Source organism: Salmo salar, chromosome 01 (assembly GCF_965601325.2).
Source record: "Salmo salar chromosome 01, fSalSal1, whole genome shotgun sequence".
Lineage (NCBI taxonomy): Eukaryota > Metazoa > Chordata > Actinopteri > Salmoniformes > Salmonidae > Salmo > Salmo salar.
Window position 1 is genome coordinate 69,058,071 of NC_138291.1, and position 22,481 is coordinate 69,080,551.

The 22,481-nt window shown below is 43.5% G+C and overlaps 1 protein-coding gene across 1 annotated transcript; it reads left to right on the forward strand.

Annotated features, from left to right (window-relative positions):
* Window positions 1–873: 873 nt before the first annotated feature.
* On the forward strand, window positions 874–21,783 carry LOC106608765 (SPARC). Its single transcript, XM_014206892.3, has 9 exons — window positions 874–1,209; window positions 1,661–1,741; window positions 10,120–10,192; window positions 10,347–10,458; window positions 13,204–13,322; window positions 13,415–13,569; window positions 14,115–14,227; window positions 21,245–21,339; window positions 21,487–21,783. Exons 2-9 carry the CDS (start codon window positions 1,679–1,681, stop codon window positions 21,540–21,542), a joined length of 786 nt encoding a protein of 261 aa, XP_014062367.2. The 5' UTR covers window positions 874–1,209; window positions 1,661–1,678; the 3' UTR covers window positions 21,543–21,783.
* Window positions 21,784–22,481: the final 698 nt, after the last annotated feature.

Sequence of the window (22,481 nt, forward strand, 5' to 3'; positions counted from 1 at the left end):
GTCATAGTAAGTAAATTTTTCTTCAATAAAGTAGCTATCAGCAAAGTCAGTGCGAGTAGAGGGGAAAAGAGTCAAGTGCGAGTGTTAGTTCACAAAAGGCTTTTTTGTATGTTTGGGGGTACAAGAGGGGTGGATTATGAGATTATTTAAGATATACATAGAGAGGTAGGGTTTCAGATGTAGATGTTTTCGGAAGATGGGCAGGGACTCTGCTGTGAGGGAAGCTGGTTCCACCATTAAGGTGCCAGGACAGAGAAGAGCTTGGACTGGGCTAAGTGGGAGCTTTCCTCCCCACATCAGTATCTTCAGCCCTGACAAACTGTGCAAAGTTTGTTCCTTTATGAGGATTGATGAAGATAAATGTATGTTCATACCTATGAGGTTCTCTGAAAATGGAGGATAGTAATTGCTATGGGCTTCATTCTTTCACAACACTGAACATACAAAAGTTGCTATTATCCCCATTCACCTCTGCAGTGTATTTGAGGTGTGCACGATGACAGGTTTGTAGGGAAGGGAAACTGGTTCTCATTGAGGTTGGCACTCGTTCACAGACATATTTACAGGCCAGAGAGCACATGGGCTCAGACAATACATATCTCTCTCTCTCTCTCTCTCTCTCTCTCTCTCTCTCTCTCTCTCTCTCTCTCTCTCTCTCTCTCTCTCTCTCTCTCTCTCTCTCTCTCTCTCTCTCTCTCTCTCTGTGTGTCTCTGTGTCTCTCTGTCTCTCTGTCTCTAAGTCTCTTGCCCTCCCCCATCTCTCTCACTCACTCATTCACTCTTCCTCTTTCTACATCATAGGTACAGTTAAGCCCTATTCATACACTCTCTTTCAACAGTTACCTTTACCTATGTCTTGAATAGCATTTTCTGTTTTTGTCTAATTGATTGACTGACTAATGACTGAAGTATTTTGCTCTGAGTATTTTGGGTCTGCTGATGTGGCCTCTCAACGGGGGATAATGTGAACTGAAGTGAGGGAACATTTCGGTTAGAGGAGGAGGCAGAAAGGAGGGAGGAGGGGCAGATAAGGTAAAAATGTAAAAATAGACAATCAAATAAAAGGAGAGAGAAAGTATGGGAGCAGAATTGGCACATAAAAACAGATACCTTCAAAAAGTGTGTGAATAGGAGAGGAAAAGCTATGCAGCTGGCAAGACGCAGGAGAACAAGGGGAATAGCAACGGAGGACAGAAGCAAGTGAAACTGGTAAGATTTTTGAAGCAGTGGAGGAACATGACTTGTTCCATATAATGACTTCCTCTGTTGATGTCTAATGTCCTCTCCATGTAACTCAATCTGGCTCCTACAGTACAGTAATGGGAAATTATTGCTTTCTTCTGACTGAGCTTCATTGTTTTATTCTACATTATTGGAATGACTGGTAAATAATGGAGGGAAATTACAATAAATACGCTGCATTAGGGAAGGAGAAAATTAAGAAATATGTGTCTGTTATACAAGCATTTATGGATAAATGGACAATCTGAAAGTTGTATTGTCTTTCACTCCTCAGTTACTTCATTTGTTTTAGTGTGTGCATAAAAATCATATAAAAGGATATTGTTTGAATGTTTAGATTATTTATTTTATTCGTTTGATATACAAGTGGTATTACAGATGAATTGACCTGTTAGAAACTCCTTTCTCCTGCGGTCAGCCTGCCATCTTGACCACGATGCACCTGACTATGAACCTGCTCTGCCTGCTGGTCCTGACCATTCACCCTGACCTGGCCATGGTGAGTATAACCTTTCTCCTCATTACATTAGGAGGCTGGGACCTGTTCAAAAGAGTACAATGTTACAGAAGGTTCGGACAGAAATGTTATAGAACATACAATATGATTGTCTGTCTGTCACAGTCTATGGTCTGTCATGTAGAATACTAAATGCTGTAAGCTCTATTCATTACATATTTATCTGCAGCGTTCTAAATGTTTCATTTCACTGAATACACCCCTGGTAACCTGAGAAATGTATATTTCCATCCCAGGTGGTACGGAAAGGTGGGACTGTTATACATTGAGAACTGTTCATAGAAGTCAATGCATACTTTAATATCCAGCCAGGCACCAGGTAAAAATGTGTGTACAGCTGAGGAAATCACTTGGCATGTCAAACCAACAGAAGGAAAAATATTTGGGCTTACTGAAGTAGGAAAGCTTGTAGCATACACATTGAGAAATGGTCCCACATTTTGGAATTAGATGAAGGTAAACCAACATTTCTCTGTTTGTTATCGAAATAGAATCGAGTTGGAGTTTTTAGGCGATACATTTGTGTTAAATTGGGCTTTGGGAGCTGAGGCTCCAGAATTTTGGGTCACAATACACATGTTTCTCATTAGAATGGAGCATATGTTAAGGGCAGATGTGGGTCTGGCTCAGACTACAAAGCCCCTGTAGTAGATTGAGGATAGATTCAGGGGTGGGGGGCTGTTTTTGTGCCAGTCAAGCTTCCATATACTCAAAAAAAGCCATCAATCCATATAGCTTCCATATATAAAGTGAAATAACTTATGGACACTGGATTGGCTTGAATATTTAAAAAAATGATCAGTGGCAGACTGATAATGTTGATGGGGCTGTGGTGGAGCGGGTTGAGACCTTCAAGTTCCTCGGTGTCCACATCACTAAAGAATTAACATGGTCCACACACACTCACACAGTTGTGAAGAGGGCATGAAAGAGCCAGCGCTTAATTTGAGCCAGATCCTGCTGGGACCCGGCACCTCTCCGTTTTGGACTGTTTTGTTCAGGTGTTGTGCCGAAAAGCTCCCCCCTGCCAGAACTCTCCCCCCCTTTGCAAAACTCGCACGCACTCAATTCTTCATTGCTGTGACTTGATTGTTAGTTGAGATTTATGATCACGTTACGCTGCATTTCATTAAATTCTTATGTCGGTTTGATCGCGGGGGAGACACTAGTAATGTCTGCAGATTTTCGCTTTGGCATGTTGTTTCAAGTGTATTAATCCATAAATATATCTCCTTGCCAAAATGCGTCATCTCTCCCGTGTCTTATTCGACTAATAGTTGTTCTGAAATGTTTATTGCTTACCTACATTTTACTCCCTCTATGTTTAATATAACACACATACATTAATTATTCATTTAGGTTGCCTATCCTGATGTGAAGTTTGTTCTATAGAAAGTATTTGACTCTGATGTGTGCCACAGAAAGTACTTGAGTCTAGCCACAAAGTTAAGGGAATTAAAAGGGGGGCGGGGGGGTTCGGCAAAGCTATTTTCTTGCCTGCCGAAATCCCCCCCCCCCCCCCCCCCTCTTCTATTTTGGGACTGCAAGGCCTGGCACACTTTAGAATCATTCTGGTAGCTCATCTTGACCAGTAGTGTGTGCCACAGAAAGCAAAATTAGAGTCTAAAGAAACATTTTGTAATTTTTAAGAAAATAAAGACACAATAACACAATAACATCTCAGAAAGTTAAGTTTGTTAACAAACATTAAATAGGAAATACAAATGTAAATCTTTGCATAATAAGATATAATGACAATAAATCAAATAAACAAATTGGAAAGTTGCAACAGCTCGACTGAACATTTAGTCCACTTTTATGGAAAGTTTTCCAGGTGATACCGTCGCCTGGAACTCAAGCCTAACCTAGTCCTCACAGGCAACGCAGACATAATCCTCCAATGGTGGGATGGTTTTCATACAGGACTGGTGGAACCATCGTGGCCTGCGATCACAACCAATCTGAAATTTATGATGAAAAATGTTAATATATTTAAAACTTTAAATACATTTTCTGGAATTACAATTATTTCAGTATCAGACAAAGCTGATAATACTACCTCTAGAAATATTACTGCTTATACAAATTTGTTCTCGTAAAACTGTGCCTTTAGAAGTGAACAAGCAATTACACAGTTAGTGTCTTCCTCATTATTGTCCACCTCCCCACAGAAGTGGCACAGCTGGCTCAGGTCATCTAGCAAAACATAATGTCAAGTAGTCTATATATCTTTACATGTATTTTTCTGAGCAAACGGGGAACAGGGAACAGTATAGGTTTCTTGTAACAAAATCATTTAAATACATGTGTTTTAGTGGCCATCTAGTCGTTGGATCAAAGATAACCTTGAAAGATCCATAAAAATGTTGTTTTTTTATCTATAATTATATTAAATAAAAAATTGAACATACCAATGTTTTGGAGGAGAGTGACTGCTATTTTTTCTATCATGATGTTGACATCTTTATCCGTATTTGAAAGGACAATCAACTCCTCCTTCAGAACACATTCAGCAAACTATGAAAAAAATGTGATTGGCATTTAAATTTTCCCCAACAAAGTTGTTACACTTAAGATTATAATTCGCAAGTATACAACGACACAGCTATACATACTATAATTTGACAGTTCTGTTTGCCTGTTAGTCAGTATATTTTCAGTAGATGAATTGTGCATTACTTATACTCTCAAACTTACTTTCAAGGGAAGGACCCCACAAGAAGTAACAGATGGTTGGCATGGGTGAGGAAGGGTACCACACGCCCATCTGGAGATATTACGCCCCTTCTCTCTCAGGAATGATCTGAACATACAGTTGAAGTCGGAAGTTTACATACACCTTAGCCAAATACATGTAAACTCACTTTTTCACAATCCCTGACATTTAATCCTAGTATAAATTCCCTTTCTTAGGTCAGTTAGGATCACCACTTTATTTTAAGAATGTGAAATGTCAGAATAATAGTAGAGAGAATGATTGTGGGTCAGAAGTTTACATACACTCAATTAGTATTTGGTAGCTTTGCCTTTAAATTGTTTAACTTGGGTGAAACATTTCAGGTAGCCTTCCACAAGCTTCCCACAATAAGTTGGGTGAATTTTGGCCCATTCCTCCTGACAGAGCTGGTGTAACTGAGTCAGGTTTGAAGGCCTCCTTGCTCGCACACACTTTTTCAGTTCTGCCCACATATTTTCTATGGGGTTGAGGTCGTGGCTTTGTGATGGCCACTCCAATACCCTGACTTTGTTGTCCTTAAGCGATTTTGCCACAACTTTGGAAGTATGCTTGGGGTCATTGTCCATTTGGAAGACCCATTTGCGACCAAGCTTTAACTTCCTGACTGATGTCTTGAGATGTTGCTTCAATATATCCACATAATATTCCTGCCTTATGATGCCATCTATTTTGTGAAGTGCACCAGTCCCTCCTGCAGCAAAGCACCCCACAACATGATGCTGCCACCCCCATGCTTTTTGGGATGGTGTTCTTCAGCTTGCAAGCCTCCCCCTTTTTCCTCCAAACATAACAATGGTCATTATGACCAAATAGTTATATTTTTGTTTCATCAGACCAGAGGACATTTCTCCAAAAAGTATGATCTTTGTCCTCATGTGCAGTTGTAAACCGTAGTCTGGCTTTTTTATGGCGGTTTTGGAGCAGTGGCTTCTTTCTTGCTGAGCGGCCTTTCAGGTTATGTCGATATATGACTCATTTTACTGTGGATATAGATACTTTTGTACCTGCTTCCTCCAGCTTCTTCACAAGGTCCTTTGCTGTTGTTCTGGGATTGATTTGCACTTTTTGCACCAAAGTACGTTCATCTCTAGGAGACAGAATGCGTCTCCTTCCTAAGGGGTACGACGGCTACGTGGTCCCATGGTGTTTATACTTGTGTACTATTGTTTGAACAGATGAATGTGGTACCTTCAGGCGTTTGGAAATTGCTCCCAAGGATGAACCAGACTTGTGAAGGTCTACAATTGTTTTTCTGAGGTGTTGGCTGATTTCTGTTGATTTTCCCATGATGTCAAGCAAAGACGCACTGAGTTTAAAGGTAGGCCTTGAAATACATCCACAGGTACACCTCCAATTGACTCAAATTAAGTCAATTAGCCTATCAGAAGCTTCTAAAGCCATGACATCATTTTCTGGAATTTTCCAAGTTGTTTAACGGTACCGTCAACTTAGTGTATGGAACTTCTGACCCACTGGAATTGTGATACAGTGAATTATAAGTGAAATAATCTGTCTGTAAACAATTGTTGGAAAAATTACTTGTGTCATGCACAAAGTAGATGTCCTAACCGACTTGCCAAAACTATAGTTTGTTAACAAGAAATTAGTGGAGTGGAGTTTTAATGACTCCAACCTAAGTGTATGTAAACTTCCGACTTCAACTGTATATGTTAATAAAAGTACAGCATTTTGAAAAACTTTATTGATGTCACAATAGTTGTCATGGAGAGAAGAGGACCAAGGCGCAGCGGGATTGTGGACACTCATGTTTATTAAATAAAACACGTAAAGCATCCACTTGAAAACAACAATAAACAGTACTTACAACAGCAACAGTCTTGCAGGCACATACAATGCAGTGCAAGGACAACCACCCACAACCCCAAAGAAAAACACACACACCTATATAGGACTTCCAATCAAAGGCAACTCAACACACCTGCCTTCAATTGGAAGTCCCAATCACCAACACAACATTTAACAAACACAAACCACCTGCCACATCCTGACCAAGACTAACACAATTACGCCCTCTGCTGGTCAGAACGTGACAATTGATTACAATATAGAGATTAATAACAGATGTGAATCTGAGAATGCAGGGATTCCAGCAGGGAAAGATGAGCTACCAGAATGATTCTAAAGTGTGCCAGGCCTTGCAGTCCCAAAACAGAAGGGGGGGGGGGGGGGATTTCGGCAGGCAATAAAATAGCCTTTCCGAAATCCTCCCTCCCTTCTAATTTCCTTAATTTTGTGGCTAGAGTCAAATTCTTTCTGTGGCACACATCAGAGTCAAATATTTTATTTCGAAACAAACATCAAATCAGGATAGGCAACCTAAATGAATAATTAATGTATGTGTGTTCTTTTAAACATATAGGATGTTTATAGCCAAACCGAAAACTGCAGACATTATTAGTGCTTCCCCGCGATTAACCAACATAATAAAAAAAAATAATTAAAAGCAGCCTAACGTGATCAGAAATTTAAACTAGTAAGCAAGTCGCAGCAATGAAGAATTGAGTGTGTGCGTGTTCAAGCAAGTCGCAGCAATGAAGAATTGAGGGGGGGTTGAATTCTGTCAGGGGGGAGCTTTTCCCCACAACACCGGAACCTATTTGGCCGGATCCGGTACCTCTCGTGGCATGACATTTTTTTTCTCAGTTCTTGCAATGTAAAAATTCCTCTTCCGTTAATTATCCCAAACCCACAAAAAACATAACGTGAAAAAGTAGATTTTCAGCCGGGGCCTAATATTGTAAAGGTTGATTCGGGATGGGCCTGTCTGGGTTTATGGTTTGCGTAACATTGTAACCTATGATTGAGACCAACGTTTGGCTGTGGCTGTGTGAGAAGCACGCCAGTACAGTTTCTCTCACATAGCTAGAATGAGATTCACTTTATATGATCTCTCTCCCTCACTGCTCTGATAGAAATGAGCCTGCAACTCTCATCTCTCCAGCATTGCACTTCATCATGTATTTTCTTATAGAATTGCACGAAGGTTTCTGAAGGAACTGCAGCACCCCTGATAAATTGAAATACATTTGCTAAAAGTATATAATTACTGCTGTCTGTTCAGAAATGCATGAAATTATTCAGAATAGGCAACTACACCATGAGAAGGCCTATAATTTAGCAAAAGCAGATCAATAGTTTCTTAAAAAAAATAACCTAGCTGTTGATTGTAGCCCAATGACAGGAATAGCCTACAGTCAGGAACGCACGGCAAATCTGTCAGTGAAAAAAACAACATGCAGACAAAACAGGCCATTCGCAATATTTCAAATTCAATCGAGGGAAAACAGTTTAGAAAGCAAATGGCTCCTGCTGAAAAGAGAATACGCTATGCTGTAGGCTACCTAAATATTTGGTCAACTTCCAAATATTGTTTTACAAAGTAAAACAAGGGAGAGATAGGCTTTTGGCAGGAGCCATCAGCCATCGCCATTTTTAGGACTATAATTTCCTTATCATATTGTAGCCTATAATATGTGTCTCCACACACCTGGGCCTAGGCTATTGATGGATTCAAGACAAGGTCATTTTTATTGATTTCAGATTCTCAGTTTGTCAGTGTCAAAGTACCCTGCCATTTCGATCATATGTGCGGTATTAAAAAATACTCTGCCAAAGTCTCCATTCATGTAAAATTATGTAGAATTGAATGAAATGCATTTATAAAAGGTCACATTTTTCCCGCACCCTAGGCTACTAAAAATGTTCCCCATATGTGCAACTTCTGTAAGTGCCTCTACTCTACTGTTCTATGCCACTACACAAATGAGATGATATGCACGCAATGCTTTACTATAAAGGTGATTATTTTGTAATTTTTTTTGTAATGCGTTCTGGTACCTCAGAACTCTCCAGGTCACCCCCTTCTCGCGCTTACTTTTTATTCTGGCACCTCCCAATTTACAAATGCAGCACTGGAAAGCGCCTCTTCCCCCTCAGAAGGCTGAGATTTGGCATGGGCCCTCAGATCCTCAAAACGTTATACAGCTGCACCATTGAGAGCATCTTGACTGATGGCAACTGCAAGACACCCGACCGAAAGGCGTTAAAAAAGGGTGGTGAGTACGGCCCAGTATATCACTGGGGCTGAGCTCCCTGCCATCCAGGACCTCCATACCAGGCGGTGTAATAGGAAGGCCCAAAACATTTTCAAAGACTCTAGCCACCCAAGCTATAGACTGTTCTCACCGATACCACACGGCAAACAGTACCAGTGCACCAAGTCTGGAACCAACAGGACCCTAAACAGCTTTTACCCCCTAGCAATAAGACTGCTAAACAAGACTGCTAAATAGCTAATCAAATGGCTACATGCTGCTGCTACTGTCTATTATCTATCCTATTGCCCAGTCACTTTAACCCTAACTATATGCAAATAACTACCTCAATTACCTCGCACATCAACTCGGTACTGGTACTCCCTGAATATAGCCATGTTATTTTTACTTGTCATTGTTATTTGTTATTCACAGTGTATTTCCTCGTGTCACTATTTATATTTTATTTTTTATCTTTAACCCTGCATTGTTGACGAAGGACCCGTAAGTAAGCATTTCACTGTTAGTCTACACCTGTTGTTTATGAAGCATGTGACAAGTAAAATACAATTTTATTTACATTTACATTTACATTACATTTAAGTCATTTAGCAGACGCTCTTATCCAGAGCGACTTACAAATTGGTGCATTCACCTTATGATATCCAGTGGAACAACCACTTTACAATAGTGCATCTAAATCTTTTAAGGGGGGGGGGGGGGGTTAGAAGGATTACTTTATCCTATCCTAGGTATTCCTTAAAGAGGTGGGGTTTCAGGTGTCTCCGGAAGGTGGTGATTGACTCCGCTGTCCTGGCGTCGTGAGGGAGCTTGTTCCACCATTGGGGTGCCAGAGCAGCGAACAGTTTTGACTGGGCTGAGCGGGAACTGTGCTTCCTCAGAGGTAGGGGGGCCAGCAGGCCAGAGGTGGATGAACGCAGTGCCCTTGTTTGGGTGTAGGGCCTGATCAGAGCCTGAAGGTATGGAGGTGCCGTACCCTTCACAGCTCCGTAGGCAATCACCATGGTCTTGTAGCGGATGCGAGCTTCAACTGGAAGCCAGTGGAGAGAGCGGAGGAGCGGGGTGACGTGAGAGAACTTGGGAAGGTTGAACACCAGACGGGCTGCGGCGTTCTGGATGAGTTGTAGGGGTTTAATGGCACAGGCAGGGAGCCCAGCCAACAGCGAGTTGCAGTAATCCAGACGGGAGATGACAAGTGCCTGGATTAGGACCTGCGCCGCTTTAGGCAGGCAGGCATGTACATATTTATTATGGTTGAAGAGACATCTAATAATTTGGGAGAGGCTCTGACTGTTGGTTGGCCTCTATTTGTCTGAGAACCCAACCACCTAAAATATAATTCAATAAAAAAGTATTTCTCCAGAACAGAGCAATTGAAGTTATCAACTCATGTTGAGTGGATAGGGCCTTAAATATGCTGTACTAGTACAGCGGCCTCAAAGATCACAGCATGAAAAGACAACACATGTTCTGGGTCTATTCAAAGTTACAAACTGATAACATAGCGGTCTGTCTCTTTTTGCTCCTGAATTCTGTGTGTTGTTCAGGGAGGAAGATCCCAGCGCAAACAAAGGCAGGCTGAGGACAGTCTGAGACCATACCTGGGTAGAGTGGACCCAGGTGAGACAAGTCTGCTGTCTTTGTTAACTCTGTCCTAGTTGGTTTACATCCAACATTAAATTCATGCACAAACTCAGTTAATATTTAAAGCCTAGTGACAGTCACTTCCTCCACTGTTTCTCCATTTCTCCCTCCATCCCTCCCCATGTCCCAGTCCAACTGTGTGAGCTGCTGAAGTGTCACAGTCCAATGGGCTCCTGGTGCCAAGTGGTGCAGGACAACAGAGTCCTCGTCCCAAAGTGTGTGTGTCCGAAGACCTGCCCATGGTAGGGCCACACCACAAACTTAATTCAGTTATATTCAAGACAGGTGCATTACACCGATTAATATTCTAAGGCAAAATATTGTGGTTGCACAACATTGCGATGTTCATTTTCATAAATTACGAACCTGTCACAAAAAATGTCGTACTCGTCACGGAAAATGTCGTACTGGAGAGAAGAGGACCAAGGCGCAGCGAGACTGTGAATACTCATACTTTAATAGACTCAAGTAAGGCATCCACAGGAAAACCATAACACGACAGCAACAGTTTGCAGGCTAACAAACACAGTGCAAAACAACTACCCACAACCCCAAAGAAAAACACACACACCTATATAGGACTTCCAATCAAAGGCAACTCAACACACCTGCCTTCAATTGGAAGTCCCAATCACCAACAAACATTCACACACACAAAACTGCCACGTCCTGACCCCAAAACTAATACAATAGCTCCATCTGCTGGTCAGGATGTGACAGTACCCCCCCCCCCCCCAAGGTGCAGACCCCGGAATGCACCTACCAACAGAAAACACACAACAACAAAAAAAATCCCCAACAAAACCCATTAAACAATAACCCCTAAACAATAAGGGAGGGAAGGGAGGGTGGCTGCCGTCAACGACGGCACTGTGCTACACCCTCCCTCCCCAACCCACCTATCCTGGAGGTGGCTCAGGTGCAGGACGTGGACCTTGCTCCACCCTCGGCGTCGCCCACTTCGGTGGCCCCTCGGGCTGGGCCGGAGGACGGGAGGGCCCCTCGGGCTGGGCCGGAGGACAGGAGGGCCCCTCGGGCTGGGCCGGAGGACAGGAGGGCCACTCGGGCTGGGCCGGAGGACACGAGGGCCTCTCGGGCTGGGCCGGAGGACAGGAGGGCCACTCGGGCTGGGCCGGAGGGCAGTCGGGCCACTCTGGCGGCTCCGGGCAGTCGGGCCACTCTGGCGGCTCCGGCAGTCGGGCCACTCTGGCGGCTCCGGGCAGTCGGGCCACTCTGGCGGCTCCGGGCAGTCGGGCCACTCTGGCGGCTCCGGGCAGTCGGGCCACTCTAGCGGCTCCGGGCAGTCAGGCCACTCTGGCGGCTCCGGGCAGACGGGCCACTCTGGCATCTCCGGGCAGACGGGCCACTCTGGCATCTCCTGACTAGCGGGCGGCTCTGGCGGCTCCTGACTAGCGGGCGGCTCTGGCGGCTCCTGACTGGTAGGCAGCTCTGGTGACTTACGACTGGCGGGCAGCTCTGGCGACTCTTGACTGGCGGGCAGCTCTGGCGACTCTTGACTGGCGGGCAGCTCTGGCGACTTACGACTGGCGGGCAGCTCTAGCGACTTACGACTGGCGGGCAGCTCTGGCGACTTACGACTGGCGGGCAGCTCTGGCGACTTATGACTGGCGGGCAGCTCTGGTGACTCTTGACTGGCAGGCAGCTCTGGTGACTCTTGACTGGCGGGCAGCTCTGGTGACTCTTGACTGGCGAGGCTGGGCTGACGCACTAGACGCCTGATGCGTGGGGCTGGTACTAGATGTGCCAGCCTGGAGACACGCACCTCAGGGCTAGTGCGGGGAGCTGGCCTGGGGCTCCATCCTTGCCCCGTCAAACAGCCCTTATGCCCCCCCCCAAAAAAAATCTTGGGGCTGCCTCTCGGGTTCCCTTAGCTCCCTTAACTTGTCCTCCCAGGTCCATTGTTCCTCCTCGTTCTTCCGCTGCTTGGTCCTTTGGTGGTGGGTAGTTCTGTCACAAAAAATGTCGTACTCGTCACGGAAAATGTCGTACTGGAGAGAAGAGGACCAAGGCGCAGCGAGACTGTCAATACTCATACTTTAATAGACTCAAGTAAGGCATCCACAGGAAAACAATAACACGACAGCAACAGTTTGCAGGCTAACATACGCAGTGCAAAACAACTACCCACAACCCCAAAGAAAAACACACACACACCTATTTAGGACTTCCAATCAAAGGCAACTCAACACACCTGCCTTCAATTGGAAGTCCCAATCACCAACAAACATTCACACACACAAAACTGCCACGTCCTGACCCCAAAACTAATACAATAGCTCCATCTGCTGGTCAGGACGTGACAGAACCTATTGCATTAACTATTCAAATCAACACAAACATGAAATTATGTCTGATAGTACATTTGCTGAAAGTTAATGACCATTACAAACCAGAATCATGGAGATGGCTGTTACTTCCTTCCCACCCTGCCAGCAGGTACAAAAGTAACATTGCAGTAGTTCTATTCTCGGTCTATTTAATTTCAACTAATTTACCTAGCTCTATCAATCTCTGAGTAACTTTCGTCCCCGTTCTCCCTTACAGTAACACTTCCTCAAAATAGTCAGAATCGATCTAAGATAGATCAAGAAATTGGTAATTATTTAGAAATTTTTGCAGGTCTTAGTCACGCAATTGTACATCTAACTAAGATGTTTGGAGCAGTATTTCTCAAGTGAAAATAATTGCATGAAAACTAGTCATCTGTCATTGAATGACAGCAAACACTGTATTGAAGAATCCCTACTGTTGACCAATCACTGGCGAATGGGCGTAGACTTCGGCTATCGAACATCAGCTTGCCTCAAGAAAAAAATTTGTGTTCTCGAATAGCCCAAAAAAAACCTGCCGAACACCAAAATGAATGAAAACGTCACAAAATGTGTCAAAATACATGCGCAAACTGTTTTGATCAATAAGCATAAGTAAGCTTTATTCATTACACGTGTAATGATTTGTGTGTGCAGGCAGGGGGCACCAGTGTGCAGTGTTCTGGGAAAGACCTATGGCAACGAGTGTCTGCTGCATAGAGAAGCCTGCCGCAAGAGACGTCGCATTGGACTGGCTCATATAGGGCCCTGTCTTGGTAGGACACACAAACTCACAGTACTGTACCTACATAATAAGCCTTCTTCAAGTCCAGTTCCCACTTCATGCTTTCTTATGTTTGTTTCCAAGTTCCCAAGGCAAACTGCACAGAGGAGGAGTATGGCCAATTCCCATACCGCCTAATGGACTGGTTCCTCCTATTGAGTCGTATGGGAGAGTCTTATGCCCCCTACGCCCTGCCCCAGAGCTGCCTGAGCCATGCCCAGCGCACCCAACTAGCCCAGGTAACAGACAAGACAGAAGAAAAGGGCTTGGCAACTATGGTCCTGGAGGGCTGCAGTGTTTGCAAGATTTAGCTCTACCCAAGTGCTACTGCACCTGATTACACTTATCATGAACTATATTGAAGGGCATGGAGAGCACTTTGGCATAAGACCACTATGATTTGTGTTGTGGTGTTAAATTGCTAAGGTTAACAAGCTCCTGTTTAGCTTATTGTGTGGTCTTCCACAACTCAGAATGAGGGGGCTTACAGGAACCCCAGTATAAATAGACTGTCAATAATCACTCAATTATTCAATAAGAAAGTTAACTGGGTGGTAATATTATATCCCCATCCCTGCCTTCCTGTCCTCTCGCCATTCCTTTATCTATTCAACAAATCACATCCTTAACCTTCTCGTTGTCCTCCTTCCTCCTCCCTCCCACTCTGTCCATCCTCTTTGTAGTTATTGCCAAATAGGAGAACCTGGGCATGAATGGCACATTTTTGTCATTTAATATTCTTCTGCTGAGATGTTACCTCTCTTTCTTTTCCTGAATTGTGTAGCGGAGGTTTGCCCTGCTGGACAAGAACAAGGACGGGAAGCTGAGCCAGAGGGACCTGAGGAAGTTGCGCTACAAGAGGATGCCTCTCGAGCAATGTGCTAACTTCTTCTTCCAGTGAGCCCCACTCTGAATACACACTAGACATTCACATTTAGAGTGAGGGAAAAAAGTATTTGATCCCCTGCTGATTTTGTACGTTTGCCCACTGACAAAGAAATGATCTGTCTATAATTTTAATGGTAGGTTTATTTGATCATTGAGAGACAGAATAACAAAAAAATCTCCCTCGGCCTGGGGCTCCATGCAAGATCTCACCTCGTGGAGTTGCAATGATCATGAGAACGGTGAGGAATCAGCCCAGAACTACACGGGAGGATCTTGTCAATGATCTCAAGGCAGCATAGTCACCAAGAAAACAATTGGTAACACACAATGCCGTAAAGGACTGAAATCCTGCAGCGCCCGCAAGGTCGCCCTGCTCAAGAATACGTATACATGCCCGTCTGAAGTTTGCCAATGAACATCTGAATGATTCAGAGGACAACTGGGTGAAAGTGTTGTGGGCAGATGAGACCAAAATGGAGCTCATTGGCATCAACTCAACTCGCCGTGTTTGGAGGAGGAGGAATGCTGCTTATGACACCAAGAACACCATCCCCACCGTCAAACATGGAGGTGGAAACATTATGCTTTGGGGGTGTTTTTCTGCTAAGGGGACAGGACAACTTCACCGCATCAAAGGGACGATGGACGGAGCCATGTAGCGTCAAATCTTGGGTGAGAACCTCCTTCCCTCAACCATGGCATTGAAAATGGGTCGTGGATGGGTATTCCAGCATGACAATGACCCAAAACACACGGCCAAGGCAACAAAGGAGTGGCTCAAGAAGAAGAACATTAAGGTCCTGGAGTGGCCTAGCCAGTCTCCAGACCTTAATCCCATATAAAATCTGTGGAGGGAGCTGAAGGTTCGAGTTGCCAAATGTCAGCCTCAAAACCTTACTGACTTGGAGAAGATGTGCGAAGAGGAGTGGGACAAAATCCCTCCTGAGATGTGTGCAAACCTGGTGGCCAACTACAAGAAATGTCTGACCTCTGTGATTGCCAACAATCGTTTTGCCACCAAGTACTAAGTCATGTTTTGCAGAGGGGTCAAATACTTATTTCCCTCATTAAAATGCAAATCATTTTATAACATTTTTGATGTGTTTTTCTGGATTTTTTGTTGTTGTTATTCTGTCTCTCACTGTTCAAATAAATGTAACAAATAATCCTACCATTAAAATTATAGACTAATCATTTCTTTGTCAGTGGGCAAACGTACAAAATCAGCAGGGGATCAAATACTTTTTTCCCTCACTGTACTTTATCCTCTATGCACCACATACAAATTATGACAGATACAAATCCCCACTATGTTCATTATTGTCTTTATCAGTTGCCAACTATCAATATAATTCCATCTCAATCAATAAAGAAAACACTTATCAATTAAACTTATTAATTGAGAATGTTATGAAAAAATGTGACATTTGGGGCAATTACCTATTTGCAAAATGGAATGTCAAATGATTTCCTGAATGTAGAGGGTTAAAATGTCTCACCATGTCATGGCATTTACCCCATTCCATGTTGCACCTCCCATTCACATGTGCTCTCTGCACCCCATCCTCAACAGACATCCTCTGTGCCAATCAGCCTTCCTCTGAGCCCCCCTCTCCCTCTACTAACCAGCCAACCCCCCTCCCCACTCATCATTCTCCTCAATTCAATTCAAGGGGCTTTATTGGCATGGGAAACATATGTTAACATTGCAAGCAAGTGAAGTAGATACTATACAAAGTGAAATAAACAATACAAATGAACAGTAAACATTACACTCGCAGAAATTCCAAAAGAATAAAGACATTACAAATGTCACATTATGTAAACTCAGCAACAACAAAAAACGTCATCTCGCTGTCAACTGCGTTTATTTTCAGCAAACTTAACATGTGTAAATATTTGTATGAACATAACAAGATTCAACAACTGAGACAAAACTGAACAAATTCCACAGACATGTGACTAACAGAAATTGAATAATGTGTCCCTGAACAAAGTGGGGGTCAAAATCAAAAGTAACAGTCAGTATCTGGTGTGGCCACCAGCTGCATTAAGTACTGCAGTGCATCTCCTCCTCATGGACTGCACCAGATTTGCCAGTTATTGCTGTGAGATGTTACCCCACTCTTCCATCAAGGCACCTGCAAGTTCCCGGACATTTCTGGGGGGAATGGGCCTAGCCCTCACCCTCCGATCCAACAGGTCCCAGACGTGCTCAATGGGATTGAGCTCCAGGCTCTTTGCTGGCCATGGCAAAACACTGACATTCCTGTCTTGCAGGAAATCACGCACAGAACGAGCAATATGGCTGGTAGCATTGTCATGCTGGAGGATCATGTCAGGATGAGCCTTCAGGAAGGGTACCACATGAGGGAGGAGGATGTCTTCTCTGTAACGCACAGCATTGAGATTGCCTGCAATGACAACAAGCTCAGTCCGATGATGCTGTGACACACCGCCCCAGACCGTGACGGACCCTCCACCTCCAAATCGATCCCGCTCCAGTGTACAGGAGCGTACAGGCGTTCCTGGTGTAACTCGGGCAGTTGTTGTTGCCATCCTGTTCCTGTCCCGCGGGTGTGATGTTCAGATGTAATGATCCTGTGCAGGTGTTGTTACACGTGGTCTGCCACTGCGAGGATGATCAGCCGTCCTGTCCGTCCTGTCTCCCTATAGCGCTGTCTTAGGTGTCTCGCAGTACCGACTGCAATATATTGCCCTGGCCACATTTGCAGTACTCATGCCTCCTTGTAGCATGCCTAAGGCACGTTCACGCAGATGAGTAGGGACCCTGGCATCTTTCTTTCTGTGTTTTTCAGAGTCAGTAGAAAGGCCTCTTTAGTGTCCTAAGTTTTCATAACTGTGACCTTAATTGCCTACTGTCTGTAAGCTGTTAGCGTCTTAACTACCGTTCCACAGGTGCATGTTCATTAATTGTTTATGGTTCATTGAACAAGCATGAGAAACAGTGTTTAAACCCTTTACAATGAAGATCTGTGAAGTTATTTGGAATTTTACGAATTATCTTTGAAAGACAGGGTCCTTAAAAAGGGACATTTATTTTTTTGCTGAGTTTATATAGTGTTGTAATGATGTGCAAATGGTTAAAGTACAAAAGGGAAAATAAATAAACATGCATTTGGGTTGTATTTACAATGGTGTTTGCTCTTCAATGGTTGCCCTTTTCTTGTGGCAACAGGTCACAAATCTTTCTGCTGTGATGGCACACTGTGGTATTTCACCCAGTAGATATGGGAGTTTATCAAAATCGGGTTTGTTTTCGAATTCTTTGTGGATCTGTGTAATCTGAGGGAAATATGTGTCTCTAATATGGGCATACATTTGGCAGGAGGTTAGGAAGTGCAGCTCAATTTCCACCTCATTTTGTGGGCAGTGTGCACATAGCCTGTCTTCTCTTGGGAGCCAGGTCTGCCTACGGCAGCCTTTCTCAACAGCAATGCTATGCTCACTGAGTCTGTACATAGTCAAAGCTTTCCTTAAATTTGGGTCAGTCACTGTAGTCAGGTATTCTGCCACTGTGTACTCTCTGTTTAGGGCCAAATAGCATTCTAGTATGCTCTGTTTTTTGTTAATTCTTTCCAATTTGTCAAGTAATTATCTTTTTGTTTTCTCATGATTTGGTTGGGTCTAATTGTGTTGCTGTCCTGGGGTCTGTTTGTGTTTGTGAACAGAGTCTCAATACCAGCTTGCTTAGGGGACTCTTCTCCAGGTTCATCTCTCTGTAGGTGATGGCTTTGTTAAGGAAGGTTTGGGCATCGCTTCCTTTTCGGTGGTTGTATAATTTACCGTCTCTTTTCTGGATTTTGATAATTAGCGGGTATCGGCCTAATTCTGCTCTGCGTTCGTTATTTGGTGTTTTACGTTGTACACTGAGGATATTTTTGCAGAATTCTGTATGCAGAGTCCCAATTTGGTGTTTGTCTCATTTTGTGAAATCTTGGTTGGTGAGCAAACCCCAGATCTCACAACCATAAAGGCCAATGGGTTCTATACCTGATTCAAGTATTTTTAGCCAAATCCTAATTGGTATGTTGAATTTGATGTTCCTTTTGATGGCATAGAATGCCCTTCTTGCCTTGTCTCTCAGATCGTTCACAGCTTTGTGGAATTTACCTGTGGCGCTGATGTGTCTAGATGGAATTTGTATTTGTGGTCCTGGCGACTGGACCTTTTTTGGAACACCATTATTTTGGTCTGACTGAGATTTACTGTCAGGGCCCAGGTCTGGCAGAATCTGTGCAGAAGATCTAGGTGCTGCTGTAGGCCCTCCTTGGTTGGTGACAGAAGCACCAGATCATCAGTAGACATTGACTTCAGATTCTAGTAGGGTGAGGCTGAGTGCTGCAGACTTTTCTAGTGCCCTCGCCAATTCGTTGATATATATGTTGAAGAGGGTGGGGATTAAGCTGCATCCCTGTCTCACCCCATGGCCCTGTGGGAAGAAATGTGTGTGTGTTATTTTAACTGCACACTTGTTGTTTGTATACATGGATTTTATAACGTCGTATGTTTTTCCCCAAACACCACTTTCCATCAATTTTTATAGCAGACCCTTATGCCAAATTGAGTCTAAGGCTTTTTAGAAATCAAAAAAGCATGAGAAGACTTTGCCTTTGTTTTGGTTTGTTTGTTTGTCAATTGGGTGTGCAGGGTGAATACATGGTCTGTCGTATGATAATTTGCTAAAAAGCCAATTTGACATTTGCTCAGGACATTGTTTTCACTGAGGAAATGTATGAGTCTGCTGTTAATGATAATGCAGAGGATTTTCCGAAGGTTGCTGTTGACGCATATCCCATGGTAGTTATTGGGGTCAAATTTGTCCCCACTTTTGTGGATTGGGGTGATCAGTCCTTGGTTCCAAATATTGGGAAAGATGCCAGCGCTAAGGATGATGTTAAAGAGTTTTAGTATAGCCAATTGGAATTTGTTTTCTGTATATTTCATTGAGGATACCATCAACACCACAGGCCTTTTTGGGTTGGAGGGTTTTTATTTTGTCCTGTAGTTCATTCAAGGTAATTGGAGAATCCAGTGGGTTCTGGTAGTCTTTAATAGTTGATTCTAGGATTTCTATTTGATCATGTGTATGTTTTTGCTGTTTGTTCTTTGTTATAGAGCCAAAAATATTGGAGAAGTGGTTTACCCATACATCTCCATTTTGGATAGATTATTATTTGTGTTGTTGTTTGTTTAGTGTTTTCCAATTTTCCCAGAAGTGGTTAGAGTCTATTGATTCTTCAATTACATTGAGCTGATTTCTGACGTGCTGTTCCTTCTTTTTCCGTAGTGTATTTCTTTATTGTTTCAGTGATTCACCATAGTGAAGGCATAGACTCAGGTTTTCTGGGTCTCTATGTTTTTGGATGGACAGGTTTCTCAATTTATTTCTTAGGTTTTTGTATTCTTCATCAAACCATTGTCATTGTTGTTCATTTTCTTCAGTTTTCAGTTTACATTTTTTAGATTAGATAGGGAAGCTGAGAGGTCAAATATACTGTTAACATTTTCTACTGGCAAATTTACACCTTCACTATTACAGTGGAACATTTTGTCCAGGAAGTTGTCTAGAAGGGATTGAATTTGTTTTTGCCTAATTGTTTTTTGATAGGTTTCCACACTACATTCCTTCCATCTATAGCATTTCTTAATATTACTCAGTTCCTTTGGCTTTGATGCCTCATGATTGAGTATTGCTCTGTTCAGGTAGACTGTGATTTTGCTGTGGTCTGATAGGAGTGTCAGTGTGCTGACTGTGAACGCCCTAAGAGACTCTGGGTTGAGGTTAGTGATAAATTAGCCTACAGTACTACTGCCAAGAGATGAGTAATAGGTGTACCTACCATAGGAGTCCCCTCGAACCCTACCATTGACTATGTACATGCCCAGCATGTGACAGAGCTGCACGAGTTGTGACCCGTTTTTGTTGGTTATGTTGTCATAGTTGTGCCTAGGGGGGCATATGGGGGAGGGAATGCTGTCACCTCCAGGCAGGTGTTTGTCCCCCTGTGTGCTGAGGGTGTCAGGTTCTTGTCCGGTTCTGGCATTTAGGTCGCCACAGACTAGTACATGTCCCTGGGCCTGGAAATGATTGATTTCCCCTCCAGAATGGAGCAGCTGTCTTCATTAAAGTATGGGGATTCTAGTGGGGGATATAGGTGGCACACAGGAGGACATTTTTCTCTGTTAAGATCATTTCCTTTTGAATTTCTAGCCAAATGTAAAATGTTCCTGTTTTTTATTAATTCCATGGAGTGAGTTAGGTCTGCTCTATACCAAATTAGCATACCCCCTGAGTCCCTTCCCTGTTTCACACCTGGTCATTTGGTGGATGGGACTACCAGCTCTCTGTAACCTAGAGGTCAACCAGCGGGTCTATCTCCTCTATACCATGTTTCTTGTAGGATGACAATGTATGTATTTCCGATTTTTCACTATCTCTTCCATCCCTCTATCACTTCCTCCTCCATAACCCATGTCCTAATCGCTCTCTTTCCTTCCTACTATGTCTATTCAATCTCTGTCTCTCTCTATCTCCCCCTCCCCCTCTCCCGCCTCAGTCGTAAATCTTGTGTGTGTGCTGCCAGTCTGCAGTGACATGTTTTGTGGGAGTGGGGCTGGCCGGCTCAATGTCAAGCCATTCCCAGCAATGATAATGTTTATTACCCACTGAGCTTCCCGTTGTGTGTGGATTAGCACAAATGGAAATGGTACCCTTCAAAGATAATGTTTCTTTGTGGGTGAAGACAAATGTCAGTCTGTGCATATTGTATGCAGATGTGTTTGTTTGCATGTGTCCTTTGTGTTTGTGTGCTTAATTTGCCCTTCGTGTTTGTGTGTGTGCCTGTGTGTGTGTGTGTGTGTGTGTGTGTGTGTGTGTGTGTGTGTGTGTGTGTGTGTGTGTGTGTGTGTGTGTGTGTGTGTGTGTGTGTGTGTGTGTGTGTGTGTGTGTGTATTTGCAACAGTAGGCCTATATGTTTGTTTATGTATATTCTCTGTAAGCAGGTCATGTGACCATAACAAGAACAGTAAGGTGACCCTGCATGAATGGATCTCCTGTCTGGTGGATCGCTCAGAGAGCTGGTTCCACAACTTCATGTGTGGGTGCAATCACTTACCCTCACTATCTAAATTATGCTACATTACCTGTAGATCCTAGTGTGTCGTGTGTTTCATCTTTAATTGAAGAAAATTTGATTACAGCAAATTTTTAAATTACAGCAAATGTTTCTTTCTCTCTCTGACAGCTATGAAAATGGGATCCAGTAAGCTGTGTCCCATGAAGCCCAACAACCACCTTTGATCTGGACATCAACACATCTCCTCTCGCTTGTCTACATGTGCATCTGTTTATCACTGCTATCTACAATAATAAGCATCAAAGATGATCCACTTTTCTCCACTTCCAGCATCATACTCCCCTAACAAACACAGTACTGAGTGTGACAGTTTTTGATTTACGACATCTGTTTTGTGACGGTCACTGTACATTCATCTGTGTGGAGAAATGGCCTGTAATAAATGTCTATGAGACCTGGCTGCCCCGTTAGTGTCTGTATGGGGATGGCCTGAGGAGAGAGGGGCTCATTAAGAACCAAGAGGACGTGTCGCATGGATCAAGCATCCAATTACTGTGGGAAAGAGAGATGGAGAAAGACTCACAGAGACAGTGGGATACTATGATAGAGGTAAGAGATGGAAAAGAGATGATGGAAGGCGAGGAAGCTTAGTGTGAGACGCCGTGACCAGGGAAGGGAACGAGGGATAATGGAGGGGAGGGATCAGAAATTAGAAAAAGAACGGGAGGGGGATGGAATAGTCGGAAAGAAGTAAAGTTAGGGGAAAAATAAAGTATGTGAGAAGAGGTTTGATGTGGGGAATATTAGCCACAGCGTATGATATTTGTCAAGAGGAAATGTAGAAATAATGACTTCTTGTAATGTCAAAGATCCAAATCCTTAGCCCTTAACAGGCTTATACATTCCAGTACATTCTATCATATTGAGGTATTTCAGCTGTTGCCTCAGCTTTTCCATAGCTCTAGTTTTTGTTTTGTGTATGTGCGTGTGTGCGTGCGTGTGTGCGTACGTGTGTGTGTGTACTCTCAAAGATCAGTAGGGGATGTACGTGGCCCGGGGTGGGTTCTTCCGTTCCACTGGTGTCTCTGGACTAATTAGCCCTCATATTTTGCTTCGCCAGGAGGATGGGGAGAGAAAGAGAGAGAGAGATATTTCAATATTCA